Genomic DNA, 20,023 nt, shown 5'->3' with positions numbered 1-20,023 from the left:
GTCCAGAAGGAACAAGTCTATAGGACCAGCTCTGCCTCTTTAAAGTACGAGGTTGTGCTCTGACCCCTAAGGGAATGTCTTCTGGAATCAGGATAATCCTGCTGAGGTAGCTTAGGCCACCTCCTCCTCCCTGCTGTCAGGCAGGGGATTAGAGGAGAGGCCTGTGGATTAACGGGCTCATTTTGTCATAACCACCCCCCCTCCCCAGACCATCAGCCCCTCCTGGAGCCTGCTGGTCAGGCCAGGCAGCTCCTCTGTGCACCATTCTCTGCAGGGCAGAAAGAAGTCCTTGCCCCTGCCAAAACACTGTAGCAAGACCAGACTGAAAGCGGGGTGACCTCAGGCTTGCCGGGACTCGGAAGGCAGAAGGCCTGGGGACGTCCCAAGTATCTGGGTGACAGGTGGACAGAGCTGGCAGTTGGAGGCCGCTCTCCTCTCTCCCTCCTTTCACCCCGAGCTCTGCAGGGACACCATGCCAGGACTGCCCAGGTTCCACCCAGACACCAACGCCCCCCACCATCGGAGGCCCTGCTGCCCATGGCCAGTGGCGCCAGCCTCTCTACGGAAGACCATGATCATGCTGAGCCTGCTGCTCTCCAGCACCTCCCTGCCCCCCACACACGGGCAGGCCAAGATTCCTCTGGAAACGTAAGCATCAAGTTCCGCCCCCACCCCATAGAATCCTCTGGCCTTGTCCTCCCTTCCTTCCTCCTGGAGAGTCAATCCTCTGCCCACCCTCCTAGCCCGGACCTCTGGCCTCCCTTGGGACACTCCCCTGGGGGCTTGCACTGCCCACCATCTCTTCCCCTCCTCTCTTCCCACCTGATTCCCATTCTGGAGCGGCACCTGCCACTCCAGGGACACCTGCCGGTTTCAGGCAGAAGTGATCACGAGGGCCCTCACGCCTCCGGATGGGAAACAGGACAGTGGCTGGAGCACCTGCAGGCCAGAGGGATGACCCTTCGTGGATAATCACTGCGATGAGTCCACTGGGAATGGGGGCTTTGCTGGCTCAAAGCGATCATCGCAGCTCCCTAAGGATTTGTGAGGAAATTTGTGTTTCAACACTCTGAGAGAGTAAAGCGGTTCTAAACCGACAAAACAGATCATGCAGCCAGGCACTGAGCAAGACTGGACTTCTGTCGTCTTCACCTTCCCTTCCTGCCTCCTTCCAGGCCTCCTTCTGCATCCTGTCAGTCAGACCAGCTCCAGGAAAGACTCTGTTATCAGTCAGTTACACTTTAGTATAAAGCTTAGCTGCTGGGAGTGTGTTTTACTCTTCCTTGCTCTGGCGGTCCTATTAAAGAAATGGCCGAGATACGTGGGGACCAGAGCATTCTAGATGGCAGGGGACCACTTGCTGAGTCCATACCCGAGTCCAGCATAATAGCCACCAGAGCCAGCCGCCAGCCTCGCATCTGAACAGGAGTGGGGACCGGGAGGCTGAACAAAGCACGCCTTTGTCAGGGGTGCATAGCAACGGCACTGTTGACGTTGGGTAGTAGAGCCTCTACTGTTTCTGAGCCTGGCACAGTGCTGTGCAGTTGAGGACACGAGCTCAGAGAGGTTAGGGGACCTCCCCACGTTCATGTGGGCAGTAAATGGAAGTGCCTGAATTTAAACTCAAGTCCACTTGACCTGCGCTTTCCCCACTGCTGGGCTATATGAGGATCTGTTGCTGAGGAAGAGGTTGAGAGTAATTTCCCATCTCCAGAACACACAGCAACTGATAGTAGAAGGAAAAACTCTGGGAATGGGCTAAGTGTTGAGTAAGGTAGCTGGAATCCAGGTCTTGGTTGTGGAGAACCATAGACTGGACCGTGTACATAGCAACCTCGAGAGCTGGCCAAGATTACTTGCCTTTAAAGGTACCTGTGTCTGTACCTGCCCTCTCCCTTGGAGCCAGACCTCTCCCAGGCCCTTGGCACCAGCCCTATTTCCCCTGCTGAATCCCCTTCTCAGTCTTGTGCACCCCAATGGCACCACATCTCCCTCAAATCATGCTCTTCCTTCCCACTTGACCCTCAGCCTCACCCCTTGCCAGTCTCCTACTGCCCTTCCAAATCTGTTGCCACCAATATCCCTAAAGATTTCCTCCCTGCCCAAACCACTAGACATCCCTGGCCTCCTCTCACTGAACTTCCTTCTCCTTGACTCTCGATACCTCAACGTCCATAACAATGAGCTCTCCTGGATCTCCTTGGGCAACTGAATGAAACTTCTGTCCTCCTCAAGCAATCCTTTCCGTCTGCCTGCCCCTGAGATTGTCAGTATACCCCAGGGTTTGTCACCACTCACAGGTCTTCTCATGCTACACACTCTCCTTGAATGAGTCCCTCTGCCTTCAGAATCTCAACTCACCCATATGCTAATGACTCTCTCAGCCCTGCCCCTGACTCTTAGACTGACATACGCATTGGCTATGGACAGCTCTTCCTGAAGATCATATGACGTTTTAAATTCAAGTGTGTGTCTTTCAAGATATAATACAATCAGTGCCTTCTGGAGTTGTGCAGTGCACAACCTGACCTATGGCACACAGCATCCCTGCAACAGGGAGGAATTCCACATTCTACATATCCCAGAACATTCTAGATTGCAGGGGGCCATTTGCTCAGTCCATACCCGAGTCCGGCATGATAGGCCACCAGAGCAGAGCCAGCCTCGCATCTGATCAGCAGTAGGGACCAGGAGGCAGAACATTCATCACCTTCCACCCTCCCCAACTTGTCCTCCACCCCGATCTTCCTGATATTCTGAATTTAATCCAACAACATCAACTTGACCACCCAGGCTGGAAACCTAGAGTCATTTTTGACTCCTCAAGCTCTTCTCTACTGTTTATGTAGAAATCTCTTCCGAATCTCTTTGGCAGGGTAAACTCTCCTGAACTTCTAACACTGACCTTAGATCCCGTTTGTCCCAAGAAGACTTTTGGCACCACCACTACTCCTCTCCAAGCTTTGTTGGTACCCCTTCACCTTCATGCATGCATCACACTATCTGTATGTGGAGGGGTATCCCTCTTCACTGAGGGTGTTACAAAGGTGAGGACTATGATGAGGTCCCAGCACTGTGTATGATGGGGCGGCACATAGTAGGACCTCAATAATTATTGGCTGAATGACAGCATGAAGGCACCCTTGATAGGAACGTGTGGACAAACCCATTTGGCTCCATCCGGAGACGCTCAGATGAGGTCCTATGTACTCATTGCAGGACACCCCCAGCCTGCCCAGGGGGCAGGACCTTGGTGCGTTTCCAGGGACGGATGGGAGGTCAGGGCTTCTCCACGAGGCTGCCTGCACCCTGGATGTGGGGTGGCCTCCTCACACCCCCCCTACCTGGCCTGCTGTCACCTGCACAGAAGCAGCTCGGAGCGTCTTCCTCTGCTGCAGCCTCATGTCCCCCTCTGCAGTTTTAATAGAGGATTCGGTGACCAGTAGTGACCTGGAACAGGGAACCCTGGAAAGCATGGCCCACTGAGAATCTATAGTGGTGCCAAACAGCTCCCATTTCCATCCTCAGGGTCGTCCCCGTCCAGGCCTGGACCCATCCACAGCCTCTTCCCCTTCTCCACTCACAGAGAAGAACTCTTGGGGGCTTAGGGTCAGAATGTGCTTCCCAGCTGGTCCTCCCTGCCCCCTCAGGGCAGCTGTGGAGCCCCCAAAGGGTCCTCTTGGTTTCCTGCCCCAACCAGGAGGAAGGGTAGCTCTTTGTGTGTGTTTCTGGTCAGTATGTATGCCCACCCAGGTATATATATATGAAACTCTATGTATTATGTGTGTCTCTGAGTGTGTGTCAGTGGGTGTCTGTGTGTGCACACTGTTGTTTTCTATGTGCATGTGTGTGTGTGTCGCACGTGTGTCTGTGTGTGCATATGTGAATACACACGCACTCCCGTCACCTGGCAGAGTGAAGCTGTGGGCAGACACCTTCGGGCAGGACCTGTATAACACCGTGACCAAGTACTCAGGCTCTCTCTTGCTGCAAAAGGTCAGTAACCCCCTCCCGGGGAGCTCAAAGGGTGGTCAGAGGGCAGTCAGCCAGGGACTTCCTCCTGGTGGAGAAGCAGAGTCCTCTAATCCCTGAACATCCATGCTTTAAGGGGTCTTGGAGAACATCTAATCCATTCTCCTCATTCTCAGATGGGGAAACTGAGGCCCAGGGAAGGAATGATTTGCCCAAGTCACAGAGCAAGTCAGTGGCCAAGAGCAGAGGGTCAGTTCAGATCCTCCAGACGCTGATGCCAGGATAGAATTGGATGGGCCAGAGATTTACCTGGACAGTTCTGTAAAGAATAAAAGGGAGAGGGAGCAGGTGTAGACAGAGTGGGATCCTGCCTTTACACCTGTGAACTGGCACAGGGAGGAGGGAGACAAGGGTGAGTGCCTGCAGGGGCTGCTTGGGCTGGAGAAGTAGATGAGTGGGCCTGCGGCCCTCTGCGGGGAGAGCTTCCCTGACCTCCAATTCTCGGGACCTCTAGCCATGCAGGGGTGCTGGAGGACACCCACATGGGGCCATAGCTGAGGTCTAGCCCACGCCTGGCTCCCCTGCAGGAAGAGGGCCTTGAGTAACAGGACGATGCACCAGCTTCTCCTTGCCTTTATTTATTAATTACTTTATTGCAGATTGAAACCGAGTCTCTCCTCTTACTGGATTATAAACAACCCCATTCTCTCTGATATTTATAACTCCCAGACCGGTTTTAATAATAGTCTGCCATTCTCTATTATTACCATTTGCTAAGAGCTTTATACTCAAGATTTAATTCTCACCACAGCTTCATAAAGTGAGTACGATCTTTGCCATTTCCTAAATGTTGTTAAGAGCAAATCTCAGGTTTTTATGCCAGAGCGCGGCCACACTGCAGCCCTTCCTCGGGCCACTGGGCGGGGCTGAAGGGAGTGGGCGGAGCCAGGGCGGGCACCTACCTCTCCCACGCCCCCTGCAGGCCGCTGTAGCAATGACAGCTCAGACCCACTTCCGCTCACGTGTTGTTTCCACCCAGCGAAGCACCAGGTCATTTGATTTTCTCATTTGTGCCCTCCAACCCCAGGTGAGGCAGATGCAGCAATAATGACGTGGCCATTTGGGGTAAAAGCATTCTAGAGCGTGCTCTAAAGCCGTCCAATGTCGCATCTTGTAGATGAGGAGACGGAGTAACTCACGTGAGGTCACATGGTCACAAGGTTGCCAAATGGGGTCATTAGACTTTAGTGACACACACACTAGGTGAGAGATTATCGCCTGCGAGCCCAAAGAGTAGACTTGAATCCAGCTCTCTTAACTCTCCTAGATTCTCCAGCAACTCCGGCAGCATGAACCCTTGTAACTCCTGCTGAGCTCTGCCCAGGCAGTAGAATTATAGTTCACACTGTTGGGAGCAGGGGCACACTGATACCTGGGGCATCAGGGAAAAATGAGCTGCTCATAATCCCTGTGAGCAGCACCAGGGAGGCATCATGACTCCATAAAGATGGAAATCTGGGAGACCTGGACCATCCCAGGTCCTCCATTCAAGGGCTGTGTGACCTTGGTTAAGTTTGTTGACCTCTCTGAGCCTCAGTCTACTCCCTTTTAAGGTTATTAACCATAGATTTAATGTCCAAAGTTCCTAGAACAGAGAGAACTTTGATAAGAGGCAACTATTAATGGTAGTGGGGGCAATTATACCAGAAGGCGAGAGCCTGTCCTTACCTCTCCTTGAGTCAACAAGACTCCACAAGTGTGAATGCTTAGTTGAGAGGATGGAGGCTGCACGTAATCATGTACAAGGCTACAGGTGCGCATCTCTCCCACTTCGCCCACACAGAAATACAAGGATGTGGAACCCAGTCTGAGTATCTCAGAGGTGGACGGCTTAGAGCTGGTGAGGAAGTTCTCAGAGGATATGGAGGCCATGCTCCGCAGGAAAGTGGAGGCTGTCAAGGTACTCTCGGTTCTATGATTTGTGGAGGGGTTCTGGCCCAACCCCCATGACACCAAAATGACCCTCAATGTTGTGCTCCCTTTATCCTCTTTCCCACACCATCTTCTTCCTACCTTATGAGTGTCTGCTTTGTAGTCTCACGAGCCAAAAGATCCCTTGTAAAGGAGAAAATGTTGGGAATCAAGAGAAGAGAGGTGGGGGCTGGAATTTGAACTCTGCCTGAGGGAACTTTGTCCAATACAATAGGATCAACTTACAGTGTCAAGAGGGGTTCTGCATCACAACCTCATATTCAGAGACAGGCACAGAGCAGGTATAGAGTAAAGTTTTAGGGGTCACTAACTGATGAATGAATGGGTGGATGGATGGGTGGCCAATGGGTGGAAGGGAATACAGCTGGATGGAGAGCTCAAAAAGCAAGCTCCTTCATCTCCTTTCCCTTTTCTCCTCTCTCCATGCTCTCCTCTTCTGCATATCAGCCCACCCTTCATGGCACCCACATTCTCTGAGGGCCACCCAGATCCCAGAGGTACTTACAGTGCTGGGCCTCGTGTTCAGGTGATTCCCACATTGCACATCCACTGAGCAGGAAGGACCTGCCCCAATATCTTTGGGGACCTGTCTAAGTGGAGAGACATGGTTCCTGCTCCACCCAGCCAGAAATCTGACCATCCAAGACCAGTCTTATCCCAAAAAGGACTCCCTTGGGGGAACCAGGAAAATGACAGAGCTAGGATGGTAGATCATGCAGGGGAGGCAAGGTCAGGGGTTGGGGAGAGAGAAGACTGCAGTCTGCACAGTGGGCCTGCCTGGCTCCCCACCTCCCCATCAGAACCCGCTTTCTGGGAAGCATCAGCATCAGAGTCTCTGGGGCCTTCTTTCCCGCAAGTTACAATTTGCAGCCTCTTTTCCACAGCTTAGGAGAGCGGGATTGTAGCATCAGAGATGATAACTTGGGGACTGGAGAGCCCACCCTGGACTATGGTGGGAGGACACTGGTCTCACAAACAACCGACACGGGCAGTCTGCCTCCTTCTGTCTACGGTGCTGTTTGAAACCCCTCTCTGGGCACAGACATTGGGCACCCCTTTGGGTACTGGTCCTTATGCTAGAACAAAAGTAATTCTGCTGCACTCCCAGAGACAAGGGCTCTGGGCTCTCTGGGGCTCCAGTTCCACTGTCTTTCCCATGGCTCCCACTGAGGAAACCAACCAAAAGAAAAGAGTGTTTGCTTGGCCAGTCTCCAAGTACCAGGCCCCACTCCTGCCTGGGAGTTCCATGGGGGCCTCAGTCACAGGCCCTTCTACATGGCATCCATCGGGAAATTTCCTGCAAAGCAGCACTAAAATTATCTTTGCCCTGTGAATAATGCTTCAGTGAAAATGAGAGCATAGATATCTTTTCAAGATTCTGATTTCATTCCCTTTGGCTATATAACCAGAAGTGGGACTGCTGGATTATAGGGTAGTTCTGTTTTAAGTTTTGGGGGAACCTTCATACTCTTTTCCATGTGGGGTACCAATTTACATTCCCATTGACAATGCAAGGGTTCCTTTTTCTCCACAGCCTCACTTGTTATCTTACATCTTTCTAATAATAGTTGTCCATCCCCTACACACCTTCCCTCTGGTGACCACCAGATTGTTCTCTATATTTAAGAGTCTGTTTTTTGGTTGGTCTCTTTTTCCTTTGTTTTGTTTCCGAAATTCCACATATGACTGGACTTATATGGTATGTGTCTTTCTCTGACTTATTTCACTTGGAATTACAACCCCTAAGTCCATACATGTTATTGCAAATGGTAATATTTCATTTTTTATTATGATTAATATTCTATTTTATAAATAGAATTTATAATTAAATAGATTTTATAAGTTATATAGATACATAATTAAATTATATAGCTATATAATTATATAATTTAATTATATTTTAAATCTATATAATTCTATATAAATCTATATATAATCTCTATAATTAAATTATATAGACTTATAATTAAATATATTTATACACTAATAAATTTATAATTAAATTTATAAATAAATAGAATAGTAATATTCTATTTTATAAATAGAATAATATTCTATTTTTATAAATAGGATTGCATAAATAGAATCTATTTTATAAATAGAATATTACTCAATCATAATAAAAAATGAAATCTTGCCATTTGCAACAACATGTATATATAACATATATATAAAATAAAATATAATAATATAAAAAAGAATATAATAAATATAATAATATAAAAAGAATATAATAAAGTAATAAATAGAATATTACTATTAATACTATTAATATTACTATGTAATAGAATATATATGCACCACATCTTTTTCCATTCATCTATCAATGAGCAAATGAGTTGTTTCTATATCTTGGCTATTGTAAGTAATGTTACAATAAACATAGGGAGGCATATATCTTTTTGAATTAGTGTTTTTATTTTCTTTGTGTAAACACCAGTAGTGGAATTACTGGATAATCCAGTACTTCTATTTTTAATTTTTTGAGAATCTCCATATTATTTTCCATGGTGGTTGTACCAGTTTGCATTCCCACCAGCAGTGCACGAGGGTTCTTTTTTCTTCATATCTTCACCAACACTTGTTATTTCTTGTGTTTTTGAGTTTAGCCATTCTCAGAGGTGTAAAGAGATATCTCATTGAGGTTTTAGTCTGCACTTCCCTGATAATAAGTCATGTTGAGCATCTTTTAATGTGTCTGTTGACCATCTGGATGTCTTCTTTAGAAAAATGTCTAGTCAGGGGTGCCTGGGTTGTTCAGTCATTAAGAGTCTGCCTTCAGCTCAGGTCATGATGCCTGGGTCCAGGGATCGGGCCCTGCATCAAGCTCCCTGCTCAGCAGGAAACCTGATTCTCCCTTTCCCACTCCCCCTGCTTATGTTCCCTTTCTTGCTGTGTGTCTCTCTGTCAAATAAATAAAATCTTTTTTAAAAAGAAAAGAAAAGAAAAATGTCTATTCAGTTCTTCTGCCCATTTTAATTGGATTATTCTGGGGGTTTTTCCCTTGTTGCATTGTATGAATTCTTTGTATATTTTGGATATTAACTGCTTATCAGATATATCATTTGCAGATACCTTCTCTCATTCAGTAGGTTGCCTTTTGTTTGGTTGGTTTCTTTCGTGTGCAAAAGCCTTTCGTTTTGCTATAGTCCCAAAAGTTTAATTTCACTTTTGTTTACCTTGCCAGAAAAGACAAATCTAGAAAAATGTTTCTATGGTCAGTGTCAGAGAAATTACTCCTTGTGTTTTCTTCTAGGAATTTTGTAGTATCAGGTCTCACATTTAGGTCTTTGATCCATTTTGAGTTTATTTTCCTGGACAGTGTAAGAAAGAGGTCCAACTTTATTCTTCTGTATGTAGGTCTCCAATTTTCCCAACTGTAGGTTCACTCTGTTGATAGTTTCCTTTGGTGTGCAGAAGATTTCTGGTTTGATGCAGACAACGAAAGCAATACAGAAATGGGTGATGCAATCTCATTTCTATTTTTGCTTTTGTTCTCTGTGGAGAACAAAACTTCTTGACCAGTGTCAAGAAGCTTTTTCTTTATGCTTTCTTCTAGTAATTTTATAATTTCAGGTCTTACATTTAGGTCTTTCATTTATTTTTAGTTGATTGTCTTTTCTTTTTTTATATTTTATTTATTGTTTTTTAATTTTATTTTATTTTTTCAGTGTTCCAAGATTCATTGTTTATTTTGAGTTGATTTTCATATCTGGTGGTAATAAAGGCCCAATTTAATTCTTCTACATGTAAATATTTAGTTTTCCTCATACCATTTATTTAAGAGACTTTTTTTTTTTTTTTTTTTTTTGCCATTGTGTGCACTTAGCACCTTAAAGATCAGTTAATTGTAAAATGTATGGATTTCTTTCGGGGCTCCATTCTATTTTATTTGTCTATATGACTGTTTTTGTGCCAATACCAACTGCTTTGATTATTGTAGCTTTGTAATATATTTTGAAATCAGGAAAGTGTGATGTGAAATTAGCTTTGTTCTTCTTGTCCAAGATTGTTCTGGCTACTCAAGGCCATCTGTGGTTCCATATAAATTTTACAATAGTTTTTCTATTTCTGTAAAGAATGACCTTGGAATTTTGATAGGGATTGTATTGAGTTTATAGATCACTTTGTGTAGTTGGACTTTTTTTTTTTTTTGGTATTATTATTCCTCTTCTATTTATTTTGTTATGTCAGTCAGTCAATACATCATTAGTTTTTGATGTAATGTTCCATGTTTCATTATTTGCATGTAACACCCAGTGCTCATCACAACACATACCCTCCTTAATACCCATCACCCGCTACCCCATCCCCCACCCCTACCCCTCTGAAACCCTCAGTTTGATTCCCAGAGTACATAGTCTCTCATGGTTTATCTCCCCCTCTGATTCCCTCTCCTTCAGTTTTATCTTCCTTCCCCTAATGTCCTCTGAGTTATTCCTTATATTCCATATATGAGTGAAACCATATGCTAATTGTCTTTCTCTGCTTGACTTACTTCACTTTGCATAATGCCTTCCGGTTCCAGCCATGTCGATGCAAATGTTGGGTATTTATCTTTTCTGTTGACTGAGTAATATTCTATTGTATATATGGACCATGTCTTCTTTATCCATTCATCTGTTGAAGGGTATCTCAGCTCCTTCCATAGTTTGGCTATTGTGGACTTTACTGTTATGAACATTGGGGTGTATGTGCCCCTTCTTTTCACTACATCTGTATTTTTGGGGTAAATACCCAGTAATGCAATTGCTGCATTGCAGGGTGAGTCTATTTTTAACTTTTTGAGGAAACTCCCTCCTGTTTTCTGAAGTGGTTGTACTAACTTGCATTTCTATCAACAGTGTAAGAGGGTTCCCCTTTCTCCACAATCTCACCAACATTTGTTATTTCCTGCCTTGTTAAGTTTTGCCATCCTAACTGGTGTAAGATCATATCTCAATGTGATTTTTATTTGAATTTCCCTGATGGGAAATGATGTTAAATATTTTTTCATGTGTCTGTTAGCATTTATATGTCTTCTTTGGAGAAGTGTCTGTTCATGTCTTCTGCCCATGTTTTGACTTGATTATTTCTTTTTTGGGTGTTGAGTTTGAGAAGTTCTTTATAGATCTTGAATAACAACCCCTTATCTATAATGTCACTTGCAAATATCTTTTCCCTGTCTAAGGGTTACCTGTTAGTTTTGTTGACTGTTTCATTTGCTGTGCAGAAGTTTTTATTTTGATGAAATCCCAAAAGTTCATTTTTGTTTTTGTTTCCCTTACCATTGGAGACGTGTCATGAAAGAAGTTGCTGTGACCAGTGGGTAGTGCTGTCATTTTAACAATATTAATTTTTAAAAGAATATGAATTCTTCCAATCCATGAAAAAAGATCTTCCTATTATCTGTGTCTCCTTTAATTTCCTTACTTCCCATGATGCTCTATAATGCTGGCATCCTTTCCTTTTTCTTTTCTTTCTTTTTTTTTTTTTTTTTTAAGTTGTGGTAAATACACATTTAACAAAAGTTACCAGTGGGTAACCTGGATGGCTCCGTCAGTTAAGCATCCAACTCTTGGTTTAGGCTGAGATGATGATCTCAGGGTGATGAGATAAAGCCTGGCTTTGGGCTCTGTGCTGGCCATGGAGCCTGGTTGAGATCTCTCTCCCTCTCTCTTTTTTCCTCCTCCCTTGCTCATACTCTCATATGCTCTCTCTCTAAAAATAAGATAAAATAAAATAAAATAAAATAAATATTTAAGTTACAATTTTAACCATTTTTAAAGTGTACAGTTCAGTGGCATTAGATACACTCCATGCAACTATCTTCACTATCTAGTTCCAGAACTTTTCATCACTCCCAAACAGAAACCCTGAACCCATTAAGCAGTCACTCCAATTTCCTTACCCCTCTGATTTCTTGTAACCACTAATCTGCTTTCTGTCCATAGATTTTCCATTCTGGATATTTCACAAAGGTGGAGTTATACAATATATAACCTTTTTATATCTGGAGTCTTTCACTTCATGTTTTTAAGGTTCATCATGTCTTAACATGTACCAGAACTCCATTTATTTTTATGGTTGAAAAATTTTTTATTTATGAGTATCCCCCATTTTTGGGGATGTTCATCAATTGATGAATATTTGGATTGTTTCTGTCTTTTGACTACTGACTATGTATATTTGTATGTATGTGTGTAGAATAGATACATATGTGAATATATGTACATACACACACATTTTAATAGACTTTAATTTTATTTTTTTAAAGATTTTATTTATTTCAGAGAAGAGAGAGAGCATGTGTGCAAGCATGGGGGGTGGATTGCCAGATGGAGAAGTAGACTCCCCTTGGAGCAGAGAGACTGATATGAGGCTCGATCCCAGGACTCTGGGATCATGATCTGGGCCAAAGGCAGACACTTAACTGACTGAGCCACCAAACACCCCTAGACTTTGTTTTGGAAGAAAGTAAAGTTTCCATATACCCCTGCCACCACAAATACACAGTCTCCCCAGCTATCAGCAATTCCCACCAGAGTGATACATTTGTTACAATTGATGAACCTATATTATCACATGATTATCAACCAAAGTCCAGGTTTACATGAGGGCTCACTCTTGGTGTGGTACATTCTATGGGTTTTGACACATGCATCCAACATTATAGATCATGCAGAGTAGTTTCACTGCCCTAAAAAGTCCTCTGTTTTCTGCCTATTCGTCCCTCCCTCCCCAAAAACCTCTGGCTACTACTGATCTTTTTCCTTTTTCTGTAGTTTTGCTTTTTCCAGAATGTCATGTAGTTGGAGCAGGACGTAGCCTTTTCAGACTGGCTGCTTTCATTGAGTAATATGCATTAGGTTTTGGCCATTGTGAGTAGAGCTGCTATAAACAATTATGCACAAGTTAGTGTTTGAGTACCTCTTTTCAGTTCCCTTGGGTAAATTCTTAGCAGGAGAAATTACTGAAAACCTTCTGGACTTGTTTTGTCCATTCATTCTCCCTTTTGTGTTCCTATCCTGCAGAATCTAGTAGAGGCTGCTGAGGAGGCTGACCTGAACCATGAATTCAATGAGTCTCTGGTGGTGAGTCTGCCTGCTCCCAGAGCTGCTGCTGGGAGAGTATGACTAATGGCTGAACCACAACCAAGGCCAGGGTCACCTGAGTACAAGATATGGAGGGGCGGGGGAAGGGAGGTCCCACGCTGTCTTTTGATGTGCATAGGATTTGTATGAACCTACAGTAGTAGTTTAATTCTGAAATGTTCTGTGGTCTTTAAGAAGAGATTTATGGATCGGGTAGGAGAGATAGCTATCAAGACCTGGGGGGGCAGGGCACAGAGCAGCAGTCCACCCGTTCCATAAACAACACGTATTGCCCAACCACAGTGGGTTAGCCTCTGCAAAGATTAAAAAGTCAAGAAGCTCATAGACCAAAAAAAAAAAAAAAAAAAGAAGCTCATAGACCAAATTACTCTAGCATATGGCATGTAACCAGCCCATGAGAGTTGGTAAACAGAGTTACAAGAATACAGAAGGGAAGGGGTGCTTCAGCAGGCAGGGTGGCTTTCAGGCCAGCCTCAGGCTGCGGGGGATTTGAGCAGAACAGGCATGGAGAAGCTGAAGGAAAAGAAAAGACACCGAAATTGGAAAACACAAGATTGTGGAAATTGTGAATAGTCAGCTCTGTGTATCCAGGGGATGGTGAAGTGGAAAGTGACTGTGGACAGATAGGAATTTGGCCTCACTTAAGCTCAGAATGGCACATGTTGAAGGGTTTGAGCGAGGGAGGGACACAGTGGGATCTGTGTCCCTTGCCGTCAGCGGTGTTGTGGCATGGGGTGGGACGTAGAGTGTCCTGAGAGGGCTGTTCAAGATCTGAACCAGGTGGTGTGCGGGGAGTGGGGAAGAGGCTCTGATTATGGCTCTAAGTGTGGTCATCCAAGTGGACCCCCCTCAACACTGCATGTTAGAGCCAGAGATCACACTGATGACTCCTCAGAGGGGCACTGGGGCCACAGGCTGTTTCTTAAAGAGAGAAGCCTTCCCCTCCTAGAACCCACTGTTCCAAGTCTCTAGGAGCTCCCCACACAGGAAAAAAAAATTGTGGTGCCCATGATGCTGCTTCTGTCTCTTTACCTCACCTTAGATCTCTGGTTGCTTGTCTCTGGCTCAGATCACGCTCAGATCATTGCTCTGAAGCAATAATCTAGACCATTTACAACAAAAACCAAGTGAATCAACCATGCACTCCAGTATCTGGATATGTATTGTCTGTATGTGTGATGCAGATCATTGTCTGAGTTGTTCACGGCTGTCGTTGGTATAGACGCTGTCAGTCTGTCTGACCCTGTCTCCCATGTCTGAGTCCTCTGACCTGTGCCATTTGTTTTTCTCTCTCTCTTGTGTCCACACTGTCTGTCCTGCTCACACTTGTCTGCTCCTAGTTTGACTATTACAACTCTGTCCTGATCAACGAGAGGGACGAGAACGGCGATTACGTGGAACTGGGGGCTGAGTTTATCCTCGAGTCCAATACGCACTTCAGCAACCTGATGGTGAACACCTCCATCAGCAATGTGCAGCTGCCCACCAACGTGTACAACAAAGGTAACTCCCCACCCCCACCTGACACTCTCCCTGAACAGCTTATACTGTGAGTTTTAACGCTATGCCTCCATTTTCCCGAGAAGCCATGAAGGGTATAAACTGAGTCTCCAACCTCTTACACTGAGGAGAACAAGAAGAAGGGATTCTGCACCAGTCTGGACTGGGAGAAAGCTCAGTGTTGCTGGATTGGAGGGTGTGAGTGTGGCTTTCTGAGTGTGAGGTAGCAGGCAGCTATGAACAGCATCACTGTAGCCTGTGTGTGTGTGTGTTCAGTGGATGAAGAACCAATCACTGTTGCTTGTGACTTAGTTTCCCTGCAGCTCCTTCTATAATCTCATCCTTTAGACCCAGACATTTTAAATGGAGTCTACATGTCTGAAGCCTTGAACTCTGTTTTTGTGGAGAACTTCCGGAGAGACCCAACACTGACCTGGCAATATTTTGGCAGCTCCACTGGATTCTTCAGAATCTATCCAGGTAGGGCCATGAGAAGGCATTTCTGTGGCCTTTTCGGCTTTTCTTGGAATAAGGCAATAGAGCATTGGAGACAGACCTTGGCACTCAGGCCCCCAGTGAATGAACTCCCACCCCATCCAAAAGCATCTCTAAACCACACTTTGACACCCTTTATAACATGATAAGCACATTTATGATAAATAGTTATTAAATAAATGAATCAATCAATGAATCAATGACACCATCAATCACCATGGTAACCAGACCCAAAATGCCCACATTAAATCCTTGTCCCATAAAAAGCACTGTGGAAAATTCAAAAATAAGATAAAGCAAGTCTTGATCCTAAGAAGTTTACATCCTAATTGGAGACATGGAGCATATTCGCTTGAAGTGCTCAATGGCAATGTAAAAATTTTCACAGGTTACTGTGTGATTAATGGCTAACTAAATGGACCACATGGAGAAAGTTCCCTTGTTCATCAATAAAAATAAGAAACAGAAATATCTACCACAACATTTGCATTTTACTCCAACCCATTTTTATATTTTTAGCACACTGGAAAGTCTTGAAGCTGCCCTGCATTTCTGAGACAGGAAAACAGAAAAGTCCTAAAGGATTTTTAGTGTTCCCAGGCTGGAAAAGCCAGTTCCTCTGCAGGACTACATGGGGATCTTAGAGCCAACAGGGTTCCTTTTGTTAGCCTGCCCTTCTCTCTCTGCCTGAATCCACAACCAGTCGCTGGTTCTTTTCTGCTCTCCTGAGCCTTGATGAGCAAGCTCTTCCCCCTTCCATGTAACAGCCCTTCAAGTGCTTGAAGTCAACTCACATGTCCATGGGCCCTTCTTCAGGGTAGAATTTCCACAAGTATTTCTGCCACACCAGGGCTTCCAGAGACATCAACTTGTGTGCAAATAACACTGTCCAGTTATAGTCTGCAAAGAAGGGGGCAATTTCTCACATCCACATCCACATTTATAGATACATGTCAGCCCTCAGGTGGACTGTATTGGGTTGACCATAAATCCTTGACCATGGTATACTGTGCCTATGAGTCCAGGAAGGCCTATTTCTATTTATCTTATTTTTAATTTGTTTAAAAGAGATGCTTGTATATACATGATGGATGCAAAAACTAGAATGTTACCAAACCTCTCTCTACTTAATATGCTCCTCCTCTGATCTGCCCTTGGCCCCCCAACTTTCCCGCAATCCCACCCTCCCAATGACCAGGTAACAGCTATCCTGCACTTTGAACTTAACATCCATTTGAATTTTTTGGCCGTCTGCTTAGTTATTTAGTCTTATCTCATATTTACACACACACACACACACACACACACACATCTCCTCAAAAATGCATTGTTTTGTTTAGCTCATTTTTGAAATTTACTAAACTGGTTTTATGTATAGACTTTCAGAGCGTACTTTTTTATTCAGTATTATACTAGCAACATTCATCTGGGTTGTCACATATATCTGTACTTCATCATTTTTGTTCCTGTATCATATTCTTGAGGGCCAATAGATCAGTTCATTCATCCTCCTGATCCTGTCTGGGTTGTTTGCAGTTTTTTTTTTCTTCTGGTTTTTTGTTTGTTTTTTATTTCTTATTTTTGTTTTGTTTTTTTTGTTTTTTTGTTTTGTTTTGTTTACTTTTAAGAACAGGGCTGCTATGAACATATCTTATGCATGTGTCCCCAGACACATTATAAGAGCTGCTCTTGAGCATGTACCTAGGGATGGAATTGTTAGGTCCTAAGGTACAGGACTGTTCGGCCATGACAAGAGAGTACAAAATTGTTTTTAAATGCTTGCACCAGTTATAATCTGACCAGCCATGAATAAAAGGTTCTGTTGATGCACATTTTCTCAAACACGGGGTATTGTGAAATGTTAACCATTTTTGTTAATAACACTTTAGTACAAAATGGTATTTCACTGTGGTCTGACACTGTGTTTCTTCCATCGCTTAGAAGTTGAGCATCTCTTTCTTCCTATGTCATTTGTTGTATGCTTTTCTTCTTCTGTGAAATGGCTATTATGTCTTCTGTCTGTTCCCTTTCCTAATGTTAATCTGTCTTTACGGTTTTCTGAAAACCTAACTTGATCATACAAGTTAGTCTTTTATGCGTTATTGGATTTAGTTTGCTAGTATTTTTTTTTAAGATTTTATTTATTTATTTGACAGACAGAGATCACAAGTAGGCAGAGAGGCAGGCACAGAGAGAGGAGGAGGCTCCCTGTTGAGCAGAGAACCCCCTGATGCGAGGCTCGATTCCAGGACCCTGAGTTCATTATCTGAGCTGAAGGCAGAGGCTTAACCCACTGAGCCACCCAGGTGCCCCTAGTTTACTAACATCTTGTTCAGGACTTTTTGAGTAAAATGGTCTTGTAATTTCTTTTTCTAGTACTGTCTTTGTCTGTTTTTCAAAATTATACTAGCTTCATAGAATAAACTGGGAAATATTCCCTTTTTCTGGTTTTTGGAAGTCTTTAAATAAGTTAGAGTGATGTTTTCCTTGAAAGCTTGTAAGGATTCATCTATAAAACCATATAGGCTTGGGGTGTTTGGGTGGTTCAGTTAGTTAAGTGTCTGCCTTTGGCTCAGGTCATGATCCTAGGGTTCTGGGATCAAATTCCACTTGGGCTCCCTGCTCAGTGGGAAGCCTGCTTCCCCCTCCCTTACTCCCCTGCTTGTGTCCTCTGTCACTGTGTCTCGTTCTGTCAAATAAATAAATAAAATCCTTTTTTAAAAAATATAAGCCTGATGTTTTCTTTATGGGAAGATTTTAAATTACCACTTCAAGGAATTTATGCTTATGGGCCTAATAAAGCTTTCTATTCCTTCTTAATTTGGTAAAATACCTTTTCTAAGATTCCATCTATCTTGTCTGAGTTTTCAAAACTATTTTCAGGAAGCTATTATTCTATTATCTTTTTACTCTCTGCTGTATCTATAATTATTTCCTGTTCTTATTCATAGTATTACTCATTTTTTTTTTTTTTAATCATTGCACCACTGGGTTCTCTGTTTTGTTAGTCTGTCTCAGGAATCATCTTTTGTCTTCATGGACTACTCTCTATGGCTTCTTTGTTCTCCATGTCACCTGTTTCAGTTCTGACCTTAGCTCTTCTTCTTTTTTTTTTTTTTTAAAGATTAATTAATTAATTTATTTATTTGACAGAGAGAGTGAGAGAGAGAGAGAGATCATAAGTAGGCAGAGAAGCAGGCGGAGAGGGGGAAGCAGGTGGAGAGAGTGGGGAGGAGAAATCCCTGCTGAGCAGAGAGCCCGATGCGGGACTCGATCCCAGCACCCTGAGACCATGACCTGAGCCAAAGGCAGAGGCTTAACCCACTGAGCCACCCAGGCGCCCCCTTAGCTCCTCTTCTCCCTTTCCTTGGATCTATCTGCTGTTCTTCTTTCCAACTTATTAAATTGTACACTTAGCTTTAACTTTTAGCCTTTCTTTGTTACTAAAGTAAAAATTTTTGTGTTTTTTAAAAGATTTTTATTTATTTATTTGATAGAGATCATAAGTAGGCAGAGAGGCAGATGTGGGGGCGGGGGGAGGCAGGCTCCCTGCTGAGCAGAGAGCCCAATGTGGGGCTCGATCCCAGGACCCTAGGATCATGACCTGAGTCGAAGGCAGAGGCTTTAACCCACTGAGCCACCCAGGCGCCCCTAAAGTAAACGTTTTTAATGAGACTCTAGACCTAGAAGCTCCACTTTTGCTGTTTCTCATTAGGAATGGTTTCTAAATTTTTTTAATTATCGTAAAATACATATAACATAAAATTTATTACCCTAAATTTTAAATTGGAATGATAATTGATATACCTATTATATTAGTTTTGGGAATATAACATAGTGCTTCAATTTTTTTATACATTACAAAATGTTCACCTCAAGAGCTCATTAACCTCTGTGACTGAACAATTATTACAGTATTATTGACTATATACCCTATGTTGTACATTACATCCCTGTGACTTATTTATGTTATAACGAAGTGTTTATCTCTTAATCCTCTTCACCTCCTTTGCCCATTTCCCAACCCCTCACCTCTGTCAACCACCAGTTTGTTCTCCGAATCTTTGAATCTGTTTCTGTTTTGTTTTGTCTGCTCATTTACTTATTAGATTCCACACATATGGTTTTGTTTTTGTCTGACTTATTCACTTAGCCTAATACTTTCTAGCTCCATCCATGTTATGGTAAATGGCAAGATTTCATTGTTGTTGTTGTTGTTGTTTTTTATGGCTGAGCAACATTCCACTGTGTGTGTATAGATATAGATATAGATACAGATATAGATACAGACATCTCACATCTTCTTTTTCCATTCATTTTTCAATGAACACTTATGTCGTTTCCATGTTTTGCTAGTATGTTAGTACTGCAGGAAACATAGGGCTGCATTTATCTTTTCAGATGAGTGACTTTATTTTCCTGAAACAAATATCCAGAAGTGGAATTGCTGGATTGTGTGGCAGTTTTATTTAATTTTTTCAGTATCCTCCATACTGTTTTTGGTAAGGCCTGCACAATTTACGTTTCCATCAAGACTGCACAAGGGCTCCTTTTTTCCTCATTCTTGGCAGCACTTGTTATTTCTTGTCTTTTTGATAATAGCCATTCTGACAGGTGTGAGGTGGTATCTCACCATGGCTTGATTTGCATTTCCCTGATGATGAGTGACACTGAGCATCGTTTCATGTTTTGGATGACCATCTCCACATCTTCTTTAGAAAAAGGTCTATTCGGATTCTATGCACATTTTTTTAAAGATTTTATTTATTTATTTGACAGACAGAGATCACAAGTAGGCAGAGAGGCAGGCAGAGAGAGAGGGATGGGGAAGCAGGCTCCCCACTGAGCAGAGAACCTGACATGGGGCTCGATCCCAGGTCCCTGAGACCATGAGCTGAGCTGAAGGCAGAGGTCCAACCCACTGAGCCACCCAGGTGCCCCCTCTGTCCATTTTTAATCAAGTTGTTTGC

General features: G+C 43.6%; 1 protein-coding gene across 1 annotated transcript in view; it reads left to right on the top strand.

Annotated features, from left to right (window-relative positions):
• Window positions 1-472: 472 nt before the first annotated feature.
• The window catches only part of CACNA2D4 (calcium voltage-gated channel auxiliary subunit alpha2delta 4), a gene marked incomplete at its 5' end in the record, with an annotated part of 112,810 nt that continues 93,259 nt past the window's right edge, over window positions 473-20,023 (top strand). Inside the window, 6 exons of the mRNA XM_082739018.1 lie at window positions 473-648; window positions 3,915-3,996; window positions 5,816-5,932; window positions 12,978-13,037; window positions 14,399-14,561; window positions 14,907-15,038. Coding sequence (XP_082595144.1) covers window positions 473-648; window positions 3,915-3,996; window positions 5,816-5,932; window positions 12,978-13,037; window positions 14,399-14,561; window positions 14,907-15,038 — 730 coding nt within the window. The remainder of the gene's footprint in view (window positions 649-3,914; window positions 3,997-5,815; window positions 5,933-12,977; window positions 13,038-14,398; window positions 14,562-14,906; window positions 15,039-20,023) is intronic.

Source organism: Mustela nivalis, assembly GCF_964662115.1.
Source record: "Mustela nivalis genome assembly, chromosome: 7".
Taxonomy (NCBI): domain Eukaryota; kingdom Metazoa; phylum Chordata; class Mammalia; order Carnivora; family Mustelidae; genus Mustela; species Mustela nivalis.
This window is presented reverse-complemented; position numbering and strand designations above follow the sequence as displayed.